Source organism: Nilaparvata lugens, chromosome 10, assembly GCF_014356525.2.
Source record: "Nilaparvata lugens isolate BPH chromosome 10, ASM1435652v1, whole genome shotgun sequence".
NCBI lineage: Eukaryota > Metazoa > Arthropoda > Insecta > Hemiptera > Delphacidae > Nilaparvata > Nilaparvata lugens.
The window spans coordinates 10,455,749-10,478,219 of record NC_052513.1 but is presented as its reverse complement, the minus strand read 5'-3'; the positions used below and the strand labels follow the sequence as shown (position 1 = coordinate 10,478,219).

The 22,471-nt window shown below is 32.7% G+C and overlaps 1 protein-coding gene across 1 annotated transcript; it reads right to left on the bottom strand.

Annotated features, from left to right (window-relative positions):
• Positions 1-563: 563 nt before the first annotated feature.
• On the bottom strand, positions 564-22,417 carry LOC111056974 (amyloid protein-binding protein 2). The gene is made up of 11 exons (XM_022344393.2): positions 22,098-22,417; positions 15,328-15,441; positions 13,600-13,714; positions 12,783-12,909; positions 11,446-11,614; positions 9,342-9,515; positions 6,352-6,566; positions 5,036-5,181; positions 3,957-4,093; positions 3,203-3,368; positions 564-2,107 (listed from the first exon to the last, which is right to left on the bottom strand). The coding sequence occupies exons 1-11, from the start codon at positions 22,215-22,217 to the stop codon at positions 1,893-1,895; spliced, it is 1,698 nt and encodes a 565-aa protein (XP_022200085.2). The 5' UTR covers positions 22,218-22,417; the 3' UTR covers positions 564-1,892.
• Between the last annotated feature and the right edge of the window lie 54 nt (positions 22,418-22,471).

Here is a 22,471-nt window from a genome sequence, read left to right as displayed (position 1 = left end):
ACAGATTAGCCATGTCACAGCATATGTGCCTTCCGAAAGCAAAGGATTAAAATGCCCAAACGAATAGATTTTTAGAAATTTCACGATAAGCGTGCATTGCTCACTCATCGCGGTGAAAATTTTTGGTCGCATCCTGGAGATGAACAAATTTTGACTATTATCTTTGAGTGAATCCCCTACAACAATGATAAAAACATGCAATCACTGATTATTATTTATTCATTTAAAGAAATTGTCTATTATGTTTTCACTTTAAAGTTGTTTTTAATTGAACTTCTTTTTAAACTATTGTATTGTATGTACATTAAAATTTAATTGAAAATTGTATTTTCATCAATCTATTCAATAAATTGTTTTTAGCATTGCAAAATATTTTCTTTCTCTACCTTCTTCAAGACAACAAAGTTTTCTTAGTTCATCAAGTAAAGAACTGAGAGCAGTCAATATTTCCAATGTGATAATCAGTGTATAGAAGATGGATCATCCCTTTAATAACCCATTAGACGTCCTGTACAGAGACGTCAAGTCAATATCAGATAAAGGAGGAAACAGTAAACAATTAATAAACATGAAATAATAAACTTTATTTAACAATAATTAAGAATAATAGTGTTTTCAACATATAAAACTCTTTGAAGTACACAATTTTTTACAGAGAAATGCAGGTTATAACAAATCTTCAACTTAAAAATAATAAATGAGAGTTTTATAGACAAATTTCAAGTGACTTAGAGTAACTTAAAGAAAGGCTTAGATTACTTTCACAATTCAACCGTTCAAGACCATACAAACATTTGTTGTTTGAAAAATATTAAAAGCAAGTTAAACGAATAGCATATAAAATACATGAAGATTCACAAAATCAACGCAAAGAGAGCTTTTTTGAGAATTCAGCACAATTTATGTGAGTCTGGCAATATTCTGTAATAGTCAGTTTCTTTGGTCGTAACAGTCTATAAAATTATCGCTTATCTAGTCAAAAAATTAAAATCAATTATAGAAAAAGTTGAAAACGCAGATGGCTATCAAATAAAAAGTTAGTTTTGTAAAATTCGCAGAAAGTAGTCAATAACCTCTTGTAGTTTGTAGTTCCAATAAACACATCTTTCAAACTGTGTGCTATAATATCAACATCAACATATTTTTCTTGAATTTCCATGATGAACTTTCAAGATGTTCGATAATGATGACAATAACAAGAACATTGAAAAATGGAGGGAGTCTTAAATGCTTGGAACTGGAAATAATAAACTAGTCTTTAGACAGTCATACATCACCTAAACATCAATTTAAAGAACATGCTAATTTTATTCGTAGTCTCATTTCAAAATCAGGCAATTGTAAAATCTATAAGAAGCGTTTCAACTGAACAGATCTGACTTGAAATTTCTTATTTTTCTGTGATATGAATTTCAAGATCTGTAAAAAGATGGTTTCAAATAAAAAAAATGAATAAAAGGTGTGTCTATAAGTAAAACTTTACGTACGATGAAAATGAATTTCATAGTTAATCTAGCTATCCATCCAGATTTCTTCAATTGCGTATTTTTCAAATACAACACATTTTCAAATTGCTACAACATTTCAATTTCGGGTTCTAAGGCAGTAGAAAGTTTTTAAGCCACTATTGAAGAATGCTAGGCATACAGACTATACATACATACATACAAATATTTACAAAATGAACATTGTCTTGAAATTAAAATAGAAGCAGTTAGGCAGTATAAAATAGTTATTCGTTATGCTCACCAAGTGAATGATCAGACTACAATAATTGAGTTTTGGCCGTCTTCATTTACTTGATTATCAGTCGTTTTTGTTAAATTCGACCCACAAACACAATATTTGAGACAGATGACGGTATTTGAGACAGACTGACGCATTCAACAATTCTACGCGAATATTTTTTTAATTTCCTCAAGTGGCTGCAACTCGGCTATAACTAGGGGCTGTGCTTCTTTCAAATGTTCTCTCAAATCCTTCCAGGCAGAGAGAATCAAAGTGTAGTCAGCTTGCTTTTCAGTTTCTCCCATCTTTTCATAGACGTGTATTAAGCCTCTGTAGTCATATTCTAGTCCCGAATAGGTTTCACTGAATAATTTTATATCTGTAAAAAATGCACAAATTATTCACAATAAACTACAGATACGAAAAATATGATGAATTAGGATAACTGAAAAATTATATCAAACCGCTCGGACCTGTATGAATTCCAAAATATTTGTTCCGCTATGCAATTTCAACTTTAAAAGTGATAAATAATCTATTTCTGAAGCGAAAAATAGATTTATTCAAGAAACTATCAACAGAACATTAATTGGGTAAGAAGCGCAAAGAGAAATGATCATTAGGTTTCATAGAGCCTACAAAGCAAATTTTATAGATTATTATTGACGCAATGATCAGCCTGAGTATCTATGGAATTGAGTTATGGGTAAGAAGAAAGCCGTCAGAGTGGAGGAAGTTACTGGCATTTCTGCTTGAACCAAGATCTGCGACCAAAAAATGAAGACAAAAGTACGAACTCAACATTTTGCATGAGTAGTTAAATATCGGAATCAATAGAGCATGCCCAAAGAGAGATTTCTAGATTTTATAAAATCAATGATATAGAAACGAACAAAAAAATTCATTCCAGTCTGACAGAAGATATATATTAATATAATGAAGGAAAGAATCGGATAATACATGTAGAGGATAGGAAATTCACGAATGAGGCATCATCACGTCTGAATTACTGAACTGATTAACTTAAAAGTTTGCATATTTACCGAGGATGGTTATAGACTAGGCGTATTTAAAATTCTTCAAGAATTTTTCATTAGGTCAAGTTTTAAGTTTGTCAAGTTTTCAATTAGACCCTTGCGGAGCACGAGTTACCTGCTAGTTTTTGATAAACTTGCCACAGTGTTTACAGTATACAGTATTTTTTTAGAAGGAAACATTTTATTTTATTATTGTAATTAATTTTATAAAATTAAACATAACATTACACAATTTTATAAAGCAAAACATAATAGCAATGATTGGGAGAGAAACAACAGAATTAATCCAAATTGTTTTTCTCCCTCATTTAGATAGTTAATAATGTTCGTAAGACAGACAGATTGGTGGAGAGTCCCTGACGTAATTTAGATAGTAGGTCTATTTCTTAATGAGATAAAATTCAGGAATAGAAATTAGAAAGGTTCTGAATACTTACTAATACTAATAGATCGGAAGTACAGTTGTTCAGCTTTACGGAACTGTTTCATATGATAGTTATAAAGCGAGGCTAGATGGCCAACGGACAAACCCACTTCATAATCTTCCATTCCCAGTAGCTTTTCTTTAATTGCAATCGCCTTTAAATGCATCATCTCTGCCTCCTGAAAAAATAATTCACAATAATTTGTAGAACAGTAGTTCGGCTCTAGTTTGCAGTAACTTTGATAAATTCGAAAGTGAAATGATTACTTTGGTACGAATCTAATGAATAATTTCAGCAAGGATTATTTTAGCTACGCTCAAAAATTATTTATGTTTTGCAAACTTTCGGTCGTCAAAGACAACATTTCTCTTACAAGCATCAACTGGTATTGTGATTACGGTAAAAAACATCTTTCTTAAAGTAGAAATTATAATAACATGTTCATTCATTTCTGTGGTCAGTTGAGCTTCCCAAATGCAATCTATAACAGGTAAGTTTATAATCGGAGAAATTGAGGAATTACACTCTCAAACAATAAACCGTAGGTAGATTGTAATAAAATGATTGAATAGCCTCTTGATTAACTAATTCTTAATAAATTATGAGCAAATCTACAATAAGCTATTGCAATTTTTTAATTGTCATTGAATTAGATAATATTTTAATTGTAGGCTAATATGTGTGTAGAGCACAAGATGAAAGGGGGTGATAGTTAATATTTTGTTGTATTTCTAGTTCAACCTCAGTTCTGGAAAATGAATGTTACCTCAAATTTCTTCATACTCTGGTACAATCTGCCGAGATTTCCGTAGTGTTTGGCTGTTTGAACGTTGTATTCGCCGTATACTGATATGGACAACTTCAATGCGTTTTTATGTAGAGATTCTGCTTCATTAAGTAGACCTGCACAGATGGAACATTTTAAGAATAAAGTCGATTCATCTCTCACCATCTCCACCTATGTTTGCTCAAACAATCATTTGACACTAATTTTACACTCCCAAAAATTATCCTCGCACAGATCTGGAACTGATTAAATTTGGGAATCACATAACATTGAACTCCTTATTTCATTGTCGTATATTTATTGTTTCAATTTATTATTTTTCTCTATTCTAACAATAAGTACAACATTGAAATTTAATAAAATTTCTCAAATTATATTTTCTGATATTGCATTTGTTTGCTTTATCCATGAAATGAATAAATTGCTCGCTATTATGACTCACTTTTTTCATTAATTAAAAAGACTTTAATTTCTACAAATCGAGATACAGTAGTAGAATGTCAAGTGACATTTATCACAACTTTTTCAGACTAATAATATTGAATGAAACAACAGTAGAAATATGTGAGACCAAAATGTTCCTATAATGAGGGTGGTGATTGATTAAGGCTGTGCAAAGACTGAAAACAAACTATCTAGTGGTGATATTTTTAAAAGTTTTTCGATTTGTATATCATAAAGCTATCAAAATGAGAAAGTTTTCTGATGAAAACATTTTTTTAGATTATTACTTTTTGAGATATGAGCGCCTGAAGTTTAAATTTTCGGGACAGAACATTTTAAATTCGGTAAAAGATAAATCCTTATTTCATGGATTTATCTTTTACTGAATTTAAATGTTCTGTCTCAAAAATTTGAACTTTAGGCGTTTATATCTCAAAAAGTAATGATCGAAAAAAATGTTTTCCTGAGAACACTTTTTCATTTTGATAGTTTGATGATATACAAATCGAAAAACTTATCACCAGTAGAAAGTTTATTCTTAGCCTTTGTACAACCTTAATTGGAAGGAAAGAAAGGTAACTTATTAAAAGAGATGAAAATATGAGTTTAGTTACCTGCTTCAGGATAGTCAGTACCCGGTTCACTGTCCAATGCAATTTCTTCCAAAATCAATGCTTTGACCCTCTGCGCAGCAGCAAGCATCAAGTGGTCGGGAGGAAGCAACGCTGTCATTGTGCTAATCGCTTTTTCCGCTTGATCTCTGAAATAGGATGAAATGATAATCATCTCAAAAGTATTTCAAGAGTTTACCTTCATTAATTTCATTTTTTCAAAGAATTAAGGCAGATGGAACTCTGGTATCCTATAACTAGGCAAGTTTGCCACACCATAACTTTTTCACAGCTAAACTATGCAGTTATAATTTGAATTTTACCCACGATTAGTAAACTACCTATGTGACTTATTGAGAAATTAAATTTTGTATATTCATTCAATTCATAACCCCATAATATTAAAATCGTAATAACTCTAAGGCCCGCATTCAAAACAATTTCAGGTTCATATTTAGTCAAATAAAAACTTTAGTAAGTCAACTTGAACTGAACACTGTATTAAAAAGTCGTTGCGACTCAGCTGGAACTTGACTTGCTGAAGTTCTTAGATTAGTTCGAAGATTAGAAGTTCGAAGATTAGAAATCGTTTTGAATGCGTGTCTAAAATTATATCTCTTACATACATACAGAGAGATGTCTGAATGTTGAGTTGGTCTACACTCTACAGAACTGAATTTTTTCAATACTATAACTACCACAATTATTATGCTGACTGTCAATCATTGTCTGTGTTCGACGAAAAACTGATATGTTTTTATCTATTTCTCATAACATAACAAATGCAATAAACTATAAACAATGAACAGCAAAAAATAATTAATCTGTCTTTCATTTTTTTATCATCTTTGTCTAGTGTCAATATTTGAAACATTTTTATGCTCATATTTTTTTTTTAATAATATAATATCACGTAAAATTGATCAAAAGTATAATTATTAAGAAAAGTTTAAGTAGTATTCTGTATCATTAACTTTCAGAGAAGTACCAAAGGCTTACGCCACAACGGTTCCAATTCTAATTTATACAACAGTCCAAATAAAAACAATATAAATACTTTTAGTAAAAGGGTACTGAAAGTTTTTATTTGAATCGAGTAGCCCATATAAGCGAAGTGATTTTAACAGTCCAAATATAGCTAGGTTATGTGTCACTTTCACATTTTCGAATTACACCGAATATTTTTGTAGATGGTTTGTATTTTTAAACAATAAACTCAATTCATTTTTTTTTACAAAATACAACATCTGGAAAAGTAAGTTTGAGCTTGGGGATTAATAATTCTGTTAATGAAAAAGTAATTCATTGCATTGGCTGACCTAGCTATTGCAAAATGTCCGGAACTGTACTCGTGCACATAGAGTGCATAGGCCATGTCCTCCTGGGCGATGGCGACATGCAGGTTGTTGGGCCCGAACACGGCCTTCTTCAGGTTCAGCGCCGTCTCGTAGACGCGCACACTGTCCTTGATCGAGTCTGAGTTCATCAGGTAGAAGCCGTAATCGTGCAGTGTGTCTGCGAATCGCAGGTGCTCCTACAAATTCATTATATCCACATTACAAATTATCTGTTCTAAAAATAGATAATGTTCTTAAAATATGTTCTTAACATATAACAATGTTCAACTCCTAGGAAGAAATGGGAAAATTGTATCGTTCAAGATCTTGCAGAGAAGGGACTAACACCAAACGAAGCCCACGACCGAGACCCCTGGAAGCGAGTGACCCGAAACGCCGACTCCATCTGAGTTGGAAAAGGCTGAGAAGAAGAAGAAGAGATAACGTTCTTAAAATAAATTTAAATTTCCTTTTCTAAAAATTGATAATTTCCTTAAAATAGATAAGGTCCAGATTACAAATTTCATTTTCTCTTTGTCAATCTTCCAATTACAGTATAGTGCCAAGAATTACTGAAGACCGTCATAAATAATAACAAACTAACAAACAAATACATCACACAATTCTGGCAATAGGAATAAGTTCAATAATGTTGATTAGTAAGAAAATTCAAAATTCTTAGGGTCTCTTCATACTTTTTTTTTGAATAGAATAGAATTGTTTATTGATCAACAAATATAACATAATATATATGGATCGTGTCAAGTTAAAAACTACAAATAAAAAATAAATAGGCTATAATAGGTACAGTCATGCCATGAGAAAATGTCTTAAATTAGTCGCGACAATAAGTTATTCCGTACAAGCAGGCAAAACAAGGTGAGTAGTTCATTCTCATTTTAAAGTTAACATGTGTAAATTTAACATTGCAATATTTGACTATCGAGATATTCCTCTATTGTATAGAATGCGTTACGTCTCAGCAGTTCTTTTACTATTCTCTTGAATTTGCTGCTTGGAAGACTTCTAAATGTTAAGGGAAGTTTATTGAAAACAATAACCTGCTGGTATTTATGGCTTTTATAAGTCTTGTGCAGCCTTATAGAAGGTTTTATCAAGTCAAATTTATTTCTTGTGTTGTGATCATGATTTTCTTGCTGTTTCATAAAGTTATCTTCATTTTCCTTCATGTAAATCAGATTTACATAAATATACATACTAGCAAGGGTTGGGACGCTAAGTTTCTTGAAAGCATCTCTACATGACTCGTTGAATTTGAGTCCTGCAATGCATCTTAGCTAAGCTACACTGAAATACGTCTTATCTCCCAATGTTAAATCCAAGCTACGAATCTGTCCCGTTCACATTCGTAGCTTGAATTCAACATTGGGAGATAAGACGTATTTCAGTGTAGCTTAGCTAAGTGTGAAAAGACCCTAAGAATTTTGAATGTTCTTACTAATCTACATTATTGAACTTATTCCTATTGTCAGAATTGTGTTTGTCAAATTTGTTTGTTAGTTTGTTATTATTTATGACGGTCTTCAGTAAATTCTTGGTACTATAATTGGAAGACTGACAAAGAGAAAATGAAATTTGTAATCTGGTCATTATCTATTTCAAGGAAATTAAAATTAGTGTAATATATGCTTGTACGGTGAATTTTTCAGTTCCAAGAACTGGAAAAATAACCTTATTTGAACTATATTCAAGAATAAAAATTTGGGAGAGAAACAGGTTCCTGAATCCTGTTGAAACAGAATCCTGTTGGTTCTCTCCTGATCATTGACTTGATTAATAAACCTGTTTCAACAGGTTCCTGAATCCTGTTGAAACAGAATCCTGTTGATTCTCTCCTAATTATTGACTTGATTATGAAGTTTTGTAAATGAATAACGGAATGAATGAATAATGAAAAAATATTCGTATGGGTTTTAGTTGGTGGAGAGTTCTTTAAAGTGAACGCACACAGCAACAGACAGACGGAGAAAAATCCCTCCCCATGTGTTCGAATGAGGACGACATGACGTCTATATGTCTGCTCACGTCTGCGTGCAGACTTTATATTTTTCTCCGTCTGTCTGTTGCTGTGTGCGTCGGTCTTTACCTGGACTATTACGAACAAAGACAATGTTGGACTCTAAGCTCAGTCCGCCCTAAGTGGGCATATCACACTGTAATTTCTGTTATTCGAGTAATTTCACCATGTCTTTGTTTCATAACCTAAACACAAAATAATCAAAATCATGACCGCGAATTCATTACCATACCTCAATCTTGATCAAAGAAGAATATCCGATAGATATCCAACTTCGACTATAGTGTGGGAACTGAGATACGATGTAAACAAAAATGCCCCTGTGAGAGTTTTGAGAGTGTGGAGCAAGAAGACCGATTTTCAGTAGCTGCTCATTATATTTTTCCTAGACTGAACTGAATAATCACAATATGAGACTTAGTTTCCTTAAACGCATTGTGAACTGAGATTTACAGCAATTAAGAATGGATATGAGTCATCATTTTTATACGCACACAAATGAAAACTCTATGTTTAATAAATCAATCATGGTATTGTTGTCTATGTTTCTATGTTATTGTTGTCTCTCCTTTCCTTGACTCGACTACAAGCTATCAATTCAAAATCAAATAGTTTATTGCACAAAAAATGAATGGTACAAATAATCATTGTACAATAAACAGAATTGTGCTACATGTCGATAGCCTACTGTCTACTATCAACTATCTATGATGCGACCATCAACTATCAATATTCAATCTATCAACTACCTATGCGACTATATATGATATTAGATATGACTGTGCAATGGGGTGGGCTCTTATATGCAATGAAACTGTACAACAAAAAGAATTCATTATTCACTTTTTGGTGAACCCTACTCTTATTTATATGGAAGTTGAAAGAATTCAATATTGTAGTTATCTAAAGTTGGGTATAAAGTGAGTCAGCATACCTTGCCAAAAGTGTCGCGTGCCAAACTGACCGCCTGCCGTACCAGGATGCCAGCCTTGGTGAACTCGCGCTTGAGCACGCATGCGCGCGACGCCTGGCACATCGTGTCTATGGTGATGCGCGCCGATACACCCGCATCTAGCTGCTTGATCGCTTCCACACTCCATCGGTAAGACTGCAACCAATCAATCAATATTTGCCTCCACTATTTATACAGGGTGTAACAAGAAAGGTGTAACAGCCAAATAACATAGATTCAAAATAAAATTTGCAACAAAAATTGATCAGTAAAATTGTCTTATATCTTAGCCAAAAACTAAATCAAATCATTTATTTGCCATACAATAAATACATATTCAAAACATAATAAAAGAAAATACATAATTTTTTAATCAAAAGTATAAAATAAAAAATAAGCATAAATAATACCAAAATCATAATTAGATAGGCCTACTTTTCAATGGTAATTTGGCATCACCAGCAAAAGGAATTACGCCTTGCCCGCTGGTGAGAGTTGCAATCAGTTAGTTATGCTTGAATAAATCTGTTACATTGGTTGTTTCCTAGTTTAATACAATAATAGAGAAAAAAATAATCCACGCTTTAAAATATGTTTTTAAAAAATTAGATAATGCTTTCAATTGAAAAAAAAAATAGTTTTCTATTATCCAATTTTTAGTATTTTGTAATTATCTAATTTTCAGTCTTCTAATTTTCATTATAAAATCTTCAGTCTAATATTCAGTCTCAAATAGAGAATTAAAAAATATGATTGATTGCTATGTTTGTGGCTCCGCTGGTTCCACGACAATTACGAATAAATCATTCGCCTTTACTAAAATTCCCTTACAGTGGAACACATAATGAGTCCAATAATACAGAGTGTTACACGAAAGGTGTAATAGATTATACTTGAAATTTGAAACAAAAAATGTTTAGTAAAATTCTTATATATCGACCTTAATTATAGAGATTTGTAGATTTTTGAAAAACGTCAATAACTATCAATCAATATCTAATTCTAAGGATATAGTTGGGAATTATAGTTGGAGAAATTTCCAATTAGATTCACATTATTCGTTGCTTTGTTTGGCGGTTTCGAACTTGTTATGAGCGCTCAAAGTTGAAAAAGTACATCAACAGTTTGAAAGTTCCTAAAAAGTTCAAACAAAGGAACAAACTATATGAATCTTTATTTATAAAATAACATCATAGTACCCTTTTATGAAAAGTTTTTAATATAAAATAACAGATTAGAAATACAAATTAAAACTTACTAGTTTCGATGTATCACATCTTCAGGTTTTAAAAATATATGAATCTTATTGGAAATTTCTTCCTCTTTCCAACCATATCCTTAGAATAAGATTTCGACTGAGAGTTTTCTAGTTATAACGTTTTTTGAAAATATAGAAAAAATTACAAACATAATCATGATTTCCACTGTAAGGGAATTTTTGTAAAGGCAAATGATTTATTCGAAATTGTAGTGGAACCAGTAGAGCCACACACATAGCAATCAATTTTTTTTTGAATTCTCTATTTGAGACAGAATATCAGAAAATAATATTATCCATAGTATAATCGTCATTAAATATTATTCATAAAACATATTAATTTAACACATATCGCAAATTTATCATTTTTCAAAAAGAGAAACCTTTCATACACTCAGTGCCGGTTGCACAAAAGCCGGTTAAATTTTAATCGTGATTAATTCCATGAGAACCAATCAGAGAAGCCGTCTTATCAAGAAGGCCTTCTGATGTTATGGTAACCAACCAAATTTTGGTTGTTTATTCCATGCTGCTTCTTGTGGGGTAAAGAAATAATTGTGAGTCTGAAAAGAAATAAATCAGTAACAAGATCTGAAATTTACTATTCCTCGATTCGTTTCATATCAATTTATTAATGCGGCAATTACAAATTTTGCTCTTCTTATTGTAATTCTTGAAATTTTATTATTTCAATTGTTATGTAAAATTTACTTTGAAACTTATTAATTTATTCATGTGGAAATTACGAATTTGTTTTCCTAAGAGACCTCATTTCAATGGATTATGAGAATATTATAACCGATCAATGTTTTACTAATAATAAATTACCTCATCATAGTTGCTCATACAGTAAGCAGAAAACGAGAACAAGGTGTAGAGACTGGCCAAATTGATAGTTTGTCCTTGTGCCTTCAATTTTTCCACTAATTCTTCCGCTAGCTTTTGAGTCATCTGCGATTTTTGTACCATTGAAAATATGGCTTGTGCATACAACAATCTGTAAAAAAAGCAATTAACTTGATAAATAGTCGGAAAAGAACGATCTTGATTTGTGTTGGAAAATATACATGCAGCTTTTGTTCATAAATAAGAATTACAACAATTATGCACATAATAATGAATCGATGCTTTCAAGAAGCAAATTAATTTCAATGTTGCTAATGAAAATCAATTGATTCCAATTAAAATTAACACAGAAAAAAATAAGAACATTTGACAATAGTGTGTGGAATGACTTGGTCGATAGTTGTTCATTTCATTAATTACGAATGCAATCAATTCATTAAAATGTTAATTAGAGTGCCGAATAAGACAGATCTTCAAACACTTCCGTGAAAACGTTTTTGAATATTGATTCCATTCTGGACTAAAAAGTGAATTCTAGTGAAACTAAGTAACAAAGCAAGTAGTAGCTAATACAATAGACCGAATTCTCCCATAATTTAATTTTTGAGGAACTATCATTCAAAAATAGCATAGCAATCAGCCATTCTTGAGCAAACAAAACAGTACATACTATTAGGAGTTTTAGGAGGATATAGGAGTTTTCAATTCGAGAAGATAGAAAAATATCTATAGGCCTAACGATAGAAGATCGTTAAAATTCTTTTTCAAGGGAAAATTAATCGATTATTTTCTTGTTGAAAATGAATAAATGGTAAATGAGTAATAATTATTCATAATATGGACAAATATTGATCTGCGGGATGTCTTTTCATAATTTATAGATCAAATTCATGATACATACAGAAATAGTTATTTCAGAATTTCTCGATCGGATTCAAATTGAATTATGAGCAAAAGGTTCTTATAAATACAATCGATCAACAGAATCATATAAGCTTAAAAGTAAATATTATCATCGAGAGCAGAATTAATGCAATTCAAAAATAAAATTTTCAACAATACCAAATCTAGAATATTGAGTTTACAAATTTATACTGGAAAAGTAATGAAAATGAGGAATCAATGGAATCAAGTACCTCAATAAAATTTAATATAAATTATGAGAATCTAGTAAGAAAATAATTGTGACCTAATTATTATAGTTATGGGCAAATGAGTTTGAAGATTAAGGTTTTCAAGGTCAGTATATCACTAGAACATGAGCGAATTGGCGAGTTTCATGATACTAGAAATAGATTAAAAATTGAAGGTTGACTCACTTGTGACAGCATTGCAATGTATACCTCCAGGCTTCAACTGATGGTGGAAGTTCCAAGCAAACGTTCAGACATTCTGATAACACTCGCTCGCTTTCAGCAAACCAGCCAGCCTCGCTTAGAAATCCACCTGGAATGTTCACATAATGTCAAATAATGTCACCAGAAAGCCGTACACAAAGGACTTGGACATTATAAGACAGAGAAGGCCAGCGAAATACTACAAGATTCAACAAACACTAATGAAAAATTGAATAAAAGAAGATAACAGATGTTGATGAATGTCTCTGATGAAAAACTCTGATCAATATTAATAATTAATGAAAAAAAATATTAATTGATGGTTACCAACCACCTTAAATACTTCTACTACAAATACTGTCAACAGAGAGAACAACTAGAAGGGAATTTAACCAAAGAACAAAATTGATAGCAACTAATTTGGATTTTCGTCCAAACGTTAATTAATTTTATCACAGCTTCTTGAACAATTCTTTATTCATTTATACAATAAGTAAATTATCAAAATGATAGGGAGAGGAAAAATGAGGTAACTTTGTGCTATTCCTCTCCCAAATTTAGATAACACATAGTCCAAAATAGGTTAAGTCTTGTAGTTCTTCAATTCACAAAATTTTCATTCTTCAAGTATTTTTACAACATGAATAAACAAAGATATTATCAATCAACTGAATACAATATTTTATATTATACTGATGAAAATAGTTGACTCATTAAGAACTGCTATTATTGAATATCAATAATCGGAAATTGAATTTCTCTTATGGTGGTTCCAAGTAATATTAGTCGGTTAACTTACCAAGTCGAATTCCCAAATTGATGAAACTAATTTTATTTTGCGTTTCAAAAGTACGTCTTAAAAGGTAGTTCATTGTCAACGTTTTGTGTACATGCTTTCCATGGTCTATGACAGCCTGAAAAATGAGTAACTTATTATAAATTATTTCTGGACAACATTATTATTTTTGAACACATAATTTCCATAGAAGTGATGGTATTACTCGAAGATGAGAGAATATAGCGTAGAGTATAAAGGTATCAAGTCATAGTATAAAGGTATCAAGTCATAGTATAAAGGGTCCGGCGATAAAATCTCCTTGAAAGGTTGTATAAAACAGTAAAAAATTAACAGAAAACACATCTTTATTCATCAACACTTAATACCATATTATTTTCAATTATTTCGATTTGAAATCTTTAACGACGTGCTCTATTGACATGTTCAGGAACTTTAAACCTAGTTTATACGATGTCAATTGGCGAGACAGTTGTCTTTGGACAATAATTGCTATTACGTGGTTGCGGATTGTCGGAGGCCAGGCCAGTTAAACGAGAAGACGTTTAACGCAGCCAACTATTGGCACGTCATTTGACAGCTAAACATGTCCGAGCTCTCGTCATCTGTTTTGACTAAACAGCTGAACTGGCAAAACCAAGACAGCGCTACTGGTCTACACCGTTCACACGGCACCAATTGTCGCGAAAACTAAGATTCCGAGTGGTGGGGGGCTCGCTGGGTCCAATTGACTGTTCATAGTCTACTCCCGGAGACAGTTGAATTTCGGGCCAATTAGTCTGAAGTGTTTATAAGAAGACAATAATTTCATGCCAGTCAGTTGCCTTATGACAATTGTCTCGCCAATTGACATCGTATAAACTAGGCTTTACTGACGGTTCTCTATTATTTTACACAACATTCCTCATGAAAGATCAAGAAAACATCGGATTTATATTCTGGTGATTTGTTTTGGAGGCACTTGGAGGCTGTAAAATAATCATCATTCTATAAATCTGAAAAAGCTTAAGGAAGCCATCAACATGAAAGAGACAGACATTCCAAGAAAAATGACACGTAAACTATAATTAACGGCAGGGAAGACTAGGTCGATGCGTCAACAATGGAGGAAGTAGATCAATTGTAATTTCCTAATAAACAATAATGTAATATAGCTTACAGTAGTTTATCAATGAAGGTAATATGTTTAATTTCATATATTATAAATTGTTAGTTATAAGGTCTAGTCTAAGGTCTTATTATTATATTGTAACTACGATTATAATTTAATTGAAATTAAATTAGGGAGGATTTTTCCCGAACCCTATACCTAGCAAGCGCTAGTAAGATATTTTCAGATAGAGCACCTAACAGAAGATGGTTTATTCTTTTTGCACTACAATATTAATGATTCAGTCACCAAAGAAAGAGAAACTGATAAATAAATGCATTTATTTAGTTTACTTCCTACTCAAGTAACTCATGAACATGGAAAGGAATAAATCTTGAGAATCTATTCCAGTGTAACACGTTTGTAAATGAAGTTGTTTTTATCCAAATTGAATAATTCATAAATAAAAGATAGACATAAGCAATATAAGCAATAATAACAGTCCAGAACAATAAGTACTGTATCTAATATGAAATTTGTTAATACGTGAGTAACAAGAGAACAATAGTTGCGAACATCTAAGCAATATCATCATTATTTTGTAAACTATAGTTGGAATGATCACTGATAAAGATGTTTACCTGAAAACTTCTCAATAGTTGTATTCTCTTATTGGTCACCTTTAACATTCGAGTGAATGTGTTCAAGTCTGAGAATTCAATTCCTAGCTCACATAGTTTCTCTTTGGAGTAGAGCTGAAACAGAATAGACATTATTTAATTTAAGCTAATACTGTCATGAAATATATTAGCAATGATAAGTTCTGTGGGGTATTTAATTGAAGAATTCCCTTTATTTAAGAAAATTATTTCAATGTTTAAATATACATCAATACAGTAGACGAATTAGCACAAAATATTGATGATAAATAGACATTATAATAAGATGGATAATATTAAAGTGTCAAAAATCATCGACTTTCAAAATTTAAATATGCATAGCAGTTTACAAGAATTTATTATTGAAATAAATCTGCAGTTTGAAGAAAGTCATTTTCGTTGTTGGTTATCCATCTTATTTCACTGGAATTAATACTGTTGTATTCTTATATAAATTCAAAGTGAAAAAACACTCACACTCTTTGGTGTGGCGACGCGTTTCGTACTGGTGTTGCACATTCTCAAGCCAAACAGAAACTAAAGTATTTAAGGTTATGAGGATCAGTGTTTGGTCAAATCCCCCCCTCCACCCCTACCCTGACCAAATATTCAGCCTCATAACCTTAAATACTTTAGTTTCTGTTAGGCTTGAGAATGTGCAATACTAGCACGAAACGCTTCGCCACACCAAAGAATGTGAGTGTTTTTTCACTTTAAAGTTATATAAGAATACAATGGTAAATAGTTATTTGTGCAACTAGTGCGCAAAGTGTCAGTTTGCTGCACCGAAAGAAACGTTTACGCCCGAGCCGTAGGCGAGGGCGGAATGGTTTCTTGAGTGCAGCAGAGGAACTTTGCGCACGTATTTCACATTAAGTTTTTCCTACAGTTACCATTGAATATGAAAAGTGGGTGATTATGGGTAAAATTGCCTGAAATCCATCAAATAACTTAGTAGTGTTTGCATGGCGAGGCGGCTGTGTGGTGTGTGCTGTGGTGGCACTGTGCTGTTGCTGTCCTCGATATAATATATAATAGTAATAAATAGCGCGTTGTGCTTCGTTGCACCTCTGCTCACTATAGCAGCCACAGCAGTCACTGTTACCAACTTCATTTTGATTTTGCTGCACTGTTGCTCCATATAACCTACTAAGTATTTTGCGTTGCCATGTTGCAAATCTGGAGTGCAGAAAAATTTTTCCCGCACTAGAGCGGAAAAGTGATTCTTTGCGTTCTGTAATCAGTGCAGCAATGGCCACTTTTCAACGTAACTGTAGGAAAAAGTTATTTTATTTTCATTCAGGAGAGATATAGCTCGAGGTTCATTTTTTTATTTTAAATCATTTCAATGATTTCAATTGATGAAGAACAGACAAAAGTGAAGCAGCGACTGTCAGACGACTGAATGGATTTTCGACATCAGAAGCAACGATGATACTGTGGTGAATACATTTTAATTATGGAAATTATCCAATTAGAAAGAAATTAGTATAGATAAAAAGTTGCGCACACGTGTCTTCTCATTGAGACGCAATAATGCCTAATCATCATTGTTCAAATATTATACTATAATGTGTACACAACAGAGAACGGACAGGCGTTGAGTTTCAGAGGTCTTAAAAAGGATACGGATATTGATATGGATTTAGGGATATCTATATCCTTCTAAGACCAATCTGACCACTTTCTGTGTGCTGATAAACTGAAAACTTGACGTACTGGAATCTTGAAAAATGTAATATATACAACTTCATTTACAATTTTCACATCAACAGACTGATACGGGTTGAGAAATCTAAAAAATAATGGAACAGATCCTAACTCTATAGAAGCCGGATTATTTTATCCCTCCTAGTACCACGTTGGGTCGTATCCGACCCCAGGCGCCATTGCTTATCGTTTTGTGGGCATCTTGGAGGGGGAAATGTCACCCCCTTCCATGTAACCTTTCCTTCAGTATTTCTCCAGGCACAGACCAGAGCTTAGGTTCGTGATAAGTAAACTTTTTTATTATCGCCAATTTAAATGTTAGGTGTCAAGTACGGGGTCGCTTCCGACCCCACATGGCCTTTCTTGTTCAACTTATTTCGATGCTTATTGTTTGAATTACACTATTCAATTTGCGTTCTCGTTAAGTGGAATAGTTATTACACACTTTCAGCTTGTATATACTTGATCGTGGGTAATGATAGAAATGAAATTTCAACTTACACATAGAAATGAAATCTGTATAGATGTATAGAAACACCTTATGAAGTTCCCAGAGAGAATATAACTAGTTTATAAATTATAATGGATTGTTTCTATCCTATCTAGGCATGTCTTCACGTATTTCTATGCCTTTTTTATGCAGATTTAGTTTTTAATTTGTAAATACCAGCAAGCTTGTTCGTGGTTTAACCACACTCTGATGTAGATTTAGAACCACTGGAAAGCTGGAATTTTGTACTCATATTATAAAAAGTTTTTAATCATTCAAGTGTTTTTTCCCTTTTAAATATATGAATGTTCAAATAAATAATATTTTCAATCGAATTCAAATGAAATTTTGTGAGGGAAAAATCATAATTGGGGACTGGGTCGGAACCGACCCCACCTGGTCTTCTATGTCTCATGCAACCACGTGGTACTAGGAGGGTTAAATATCTACAGCATGGTCGAAACCCTTCAAATATGTTCACTGATTCGCCTGTCTCTGAAGAAGCACATTCACATAATTCATTCTGATTAAATTTGAGTAACTATTCAAACAAATATTTAAAAAAGGAAAAACAGTCCAAGATTTGTTGGCTGCAAAATGTATTCTCAGAAACAGATTTTGTAGATTGGCATAAATATGGAGTGTTTTGTGTGAGGAGAACGACATTGCCAATTCTAATTGCTTTTGGAAGCTTTTTGTAATTCGACTTGAAGCAGCAGCCGGTTTGGCCTTCACTAAAGAATTTATCGCGTTACTGTGAAGTCGATTTCCGCTATATGAGAGAAATAATATAAATGCAGTATCTGAAGAAATTGGACCAAACTAGACGGTCGTAATCTGACCAATTATCTTCGACGAGAAAAACATAAGTTTATGCCTTTATGGAATAAAAAGAAAAAAATGTATGGTTCAAATAGGTTCTTGTAACAAGTGAAATATGTGGCACAAGACTATTTTCAAGTTAATTCTAGTAATGTGAACATAATAATTAAAAATCATTATTTACGATAAAAATTCAATTGTTAAATAATAATTTGTTCTTTTGACGATTCACCTCCTTCAAGATTATGCTAAAACCAAAATCAAAACATTGGTTTGAAATTTATTGATTGATATATGAGAAAAACTTCAAAAAAAACTTCAGTTGAGTTCTGGAAACACATGAACATCTTAGGAGTTAATAATCCACTAAAAACCCTTCTTATATCAAAACATGTACAGCATATTAAGATAAACAATATTAAGGCCCTATAAAAATTACATAAACACATTTCAATGAATTATTGATATTGAATTCAATGCATTACAATTGTATGGTGTTGAACATACATTTATCCTTGTTTCTCAGAATTACTATTGACTCTACTAATATCAATTCATGATTCTTCCAATAGAGAATACTAAATAAAACATTGCAATATGGCTGTGCTTCTCATCATTAATTTATTTTTCAACCTCAGTTTCTCTATATCAGGAAGTGTAGCAGTGAGTATTGTTTGTGTAACAATTAAATCTATTCCCAATCCAACAGCTACTTTTCAATTAAGTGTCTTTATTCAAGATTAAATGACTAAAACATTCTTCTTAGCACAGACGAGTAAATTATATCGTGAGTTGAAATATTTTCTACTCATAAAGTTAAAACAATATTGTGTTCAAATCAAATTATGTGAAGAAAACTTTCACAATTCAGTTCACTAGAGACTGCCAGCGGCAATGTTATCTGTTGAATAACACAGTTTGCTTTAACTATCCAAATTGGTGACCAAAATCACACAGCAACGTTCAACAATAATATAACAGATCATCCATTGAAACGTTCACTTTCCCGCTTTCAATGATGCACGTCTATTTACACAGTAAACAGAGTGATTGTTTGCGATGGATGTAAACCAAATACAAATTACTTTTCCTACAGTTACGTTGAAAAGTGGCCATTGCTGCACTGATTACAGAACGCAAAGAATCACTTTTTCGCTCTAGTGCGGGAAAAATTTTTCTACACTCCAGATTTGCAACATGGCAACGAAAAATACTTAGTAGGTTATATGGAGCAACAGTGCAGCAAAATCAAAATGAAGTTGGTAACAGTGACTGGGCTGCTATAGTAAGCAGAGGTGCAACGAAGCACAACGCGCTAATTATTATTCATTATATATTATAACCAAGGACAACGAGGACTTTAGGATTTTAGGATTAAGGTTTTTATCAATAATAAAATTACACAGAAAAACATTTGATGGATTTCAGGCAATTTTACCCATAATTACCCACTTTTCATATTCAATGGTAACTGTAGGAAAAACTTAATGTGAAATACGTGCGCAAAGTTCCTCTGCTGCACTCAAGAAACCATTCCGCCCTCGCCTACGGCTCGGGCGTAAACGTTTCTTTCGGTGCAGCAAACTGTCACTTTGCGCACTAGTTGCACAAATAACTATTCCAGGCAGTAGAAAAAATTAAAATTACAATTCCTGTTTCTACAATGCCTGCCTTTGAACGTATTTTCAATAATAATTAGTGTTAATAGATATAATTGGCGTAATTATACAGAGAACAAGAATATGATTCTGTTGTGCTAACCTGTTGAGATTACAAACCAATTTGTGCGTGACATTGCTGCATCAAGCAATGAAAAAGATAATTTGGAATGAACATTTATTGAAAAGTAACGCCGCACACAGCAGCAGACAGACGGGGAAAAAATCAAATGTCTGCATGCAGACGTGAGCAGACATATGGAGTCAGATGGACGTCTGCTCGCGTTGCAACATCCAAACAATTATTGAGGAGGGAATTTTTCTCTGTCTGTCTCCAGACGTGTTCAGACTGCTTCAGGTTGTCTGCTGCAGTCTGCGTTCGCTTTGAGACTCCCTGGACCCTAACATTATATATTATGATCAGTGTAACATTGTACTAAATGAATGCTCTTCGGATTACAGAAATAAATGTAGATACTAAGAGAAAAATTATGATATTTTCAATGTCTAATTTTAGGAAAGGATTTCCGGAAAGATCTCTCCTCAACTGCTAAAAGACAAAAACCATACTGTTCGGCCTCAGAATTGGCAAGCAATATGATCCCTTAAGTGAAGTTCTTGAGCTTTACACTGGATCATAAGCTTACCTGGAGAGATCACAAATACAGGGAGTTAGTTGCAGGCAGAATAGGGACTGTTCTTGCTCAGGAGTTTCAAAGACTGTATCTCAGAGGCCCACCACATGCTACTTTGCCTTCAACCAAAATTTAGTTGCAAATAATATCACATTGTAGGAAGGTGCAACCGAGTTAAAAGGGATATTGCTATTACAAAAGAAAATCATGAATGATGTATAAAGCTGATTATATGGCAAATTACAAGCCTCTAATTATTGCAAATGAACGTATTACGACTATCTTCAATATCTACATTTTCAGGCCTGCTATGAGAGATTTTTGAACCAGCCTACCAGAGGAAAGTTTCAAATGGCACTTTAGATTGAACTTTCCATACTGTAGATTGGAGTACCAAGAGCAGCTTGGCCTATCAGAAGCCAAGGTCCTGAACATCCAAGGCTTTGAGTATACTTCAGGCTATCCTAAGGACATTCTTACAAGCTAGCTCCTTCTAGCCTCTATACTCTAGTCTTGATCCTCACCGACGGGAAGAAATTTTGACGATTCCCCCAGTCATTGAACTGTGATATTTTGATAGTGAACTTGATCAGTGATATTCTGCCACCTGTTGCTTGGTTGTATGCTTGAATGCATGTCTCTGTTTTGAAATATTTTACTGCTTTCATCTGAAGGATTGCAATGATGGAAGTTTATCATGTTTTCCTTGTGGACATGTTTCCCTTGCCAGCTACGTTCTAGGGGTTAAGGTAGACTTCACAAAAACCTTGGAAAGGGCCCAAAAAAGGTCAAACATAAGTGTTAAGAATAAAATGACGACTCTCGACCTGTACGGTTAACAAATTCATGGGGGGAGAGAAGTCAATTTTACTGAATTGGTTGGTGGGAGAACCACCACAGACCACATCAAATTAATATCAGGAATACCAATCATCTGTCAACTCCATAGAACCAGTATAATAACAAGAAGGAAATGTGGCAAATATATTAAAGAGCCTTATTTAGAAAATGTTCTCAATCATTAAGATAGATACTACTTTGTCATGCATGTCTAACCTAACTCAGCCAGGAATTTTAAACCCTTCAACTCAACAAATTCTATTGAAATATAAGGTACGGTATTGATCTAAATAAAAAAAAATAGTTTAAAAATTGAATAAAAGATATTTTTGACTCTGAGTATAAATTAAAATTTTAAAAGATTAACCAATTTGTTACTTTTAAACTTGTAAATGTGTAAAAATTCCATAAGCTGCTCAAAAATATTGCCCATAAAATTGAAATTTTACAAGCAAATGGATTCAACATAGGTACTTGAATAAGTTAATAATGTAGACTGTTCCTAATAGACTAACAAATAAGTAAGTGGTCTATCTCAGGGTAATGGTCCAAAGTTTCATACAATATAAATAAGGTAGGCTATATTTTATTACTCACCATGTAGTAAATATCAAATAAGATATTGTTCGGAAGCATTGCAAGATCGTTGATTTTCTTTAGAGTTTGATAACATGATATAACTGATGAAACGCTCAAATCATAAAGCGAACTAGTCATCTTTCAACAAGCAGTCTCCATAAAATATTGAAACTACAAGATAAAACAAAGACGTTCAATACAACCTAACTTTACATACCATACCACGAACTAAACTAGTGAAAGAAGGCGACAGGCGACCCATCCAGGAATAAAAACAGATATTGTGGGAATTACCATAAGAAAAATTTACCTTTTCAAGATTCACACAGTAAAATATCAATCAAATCTAAATAAGAACAAAAAATTCAATAAGAAATATTATGTCATTGGGA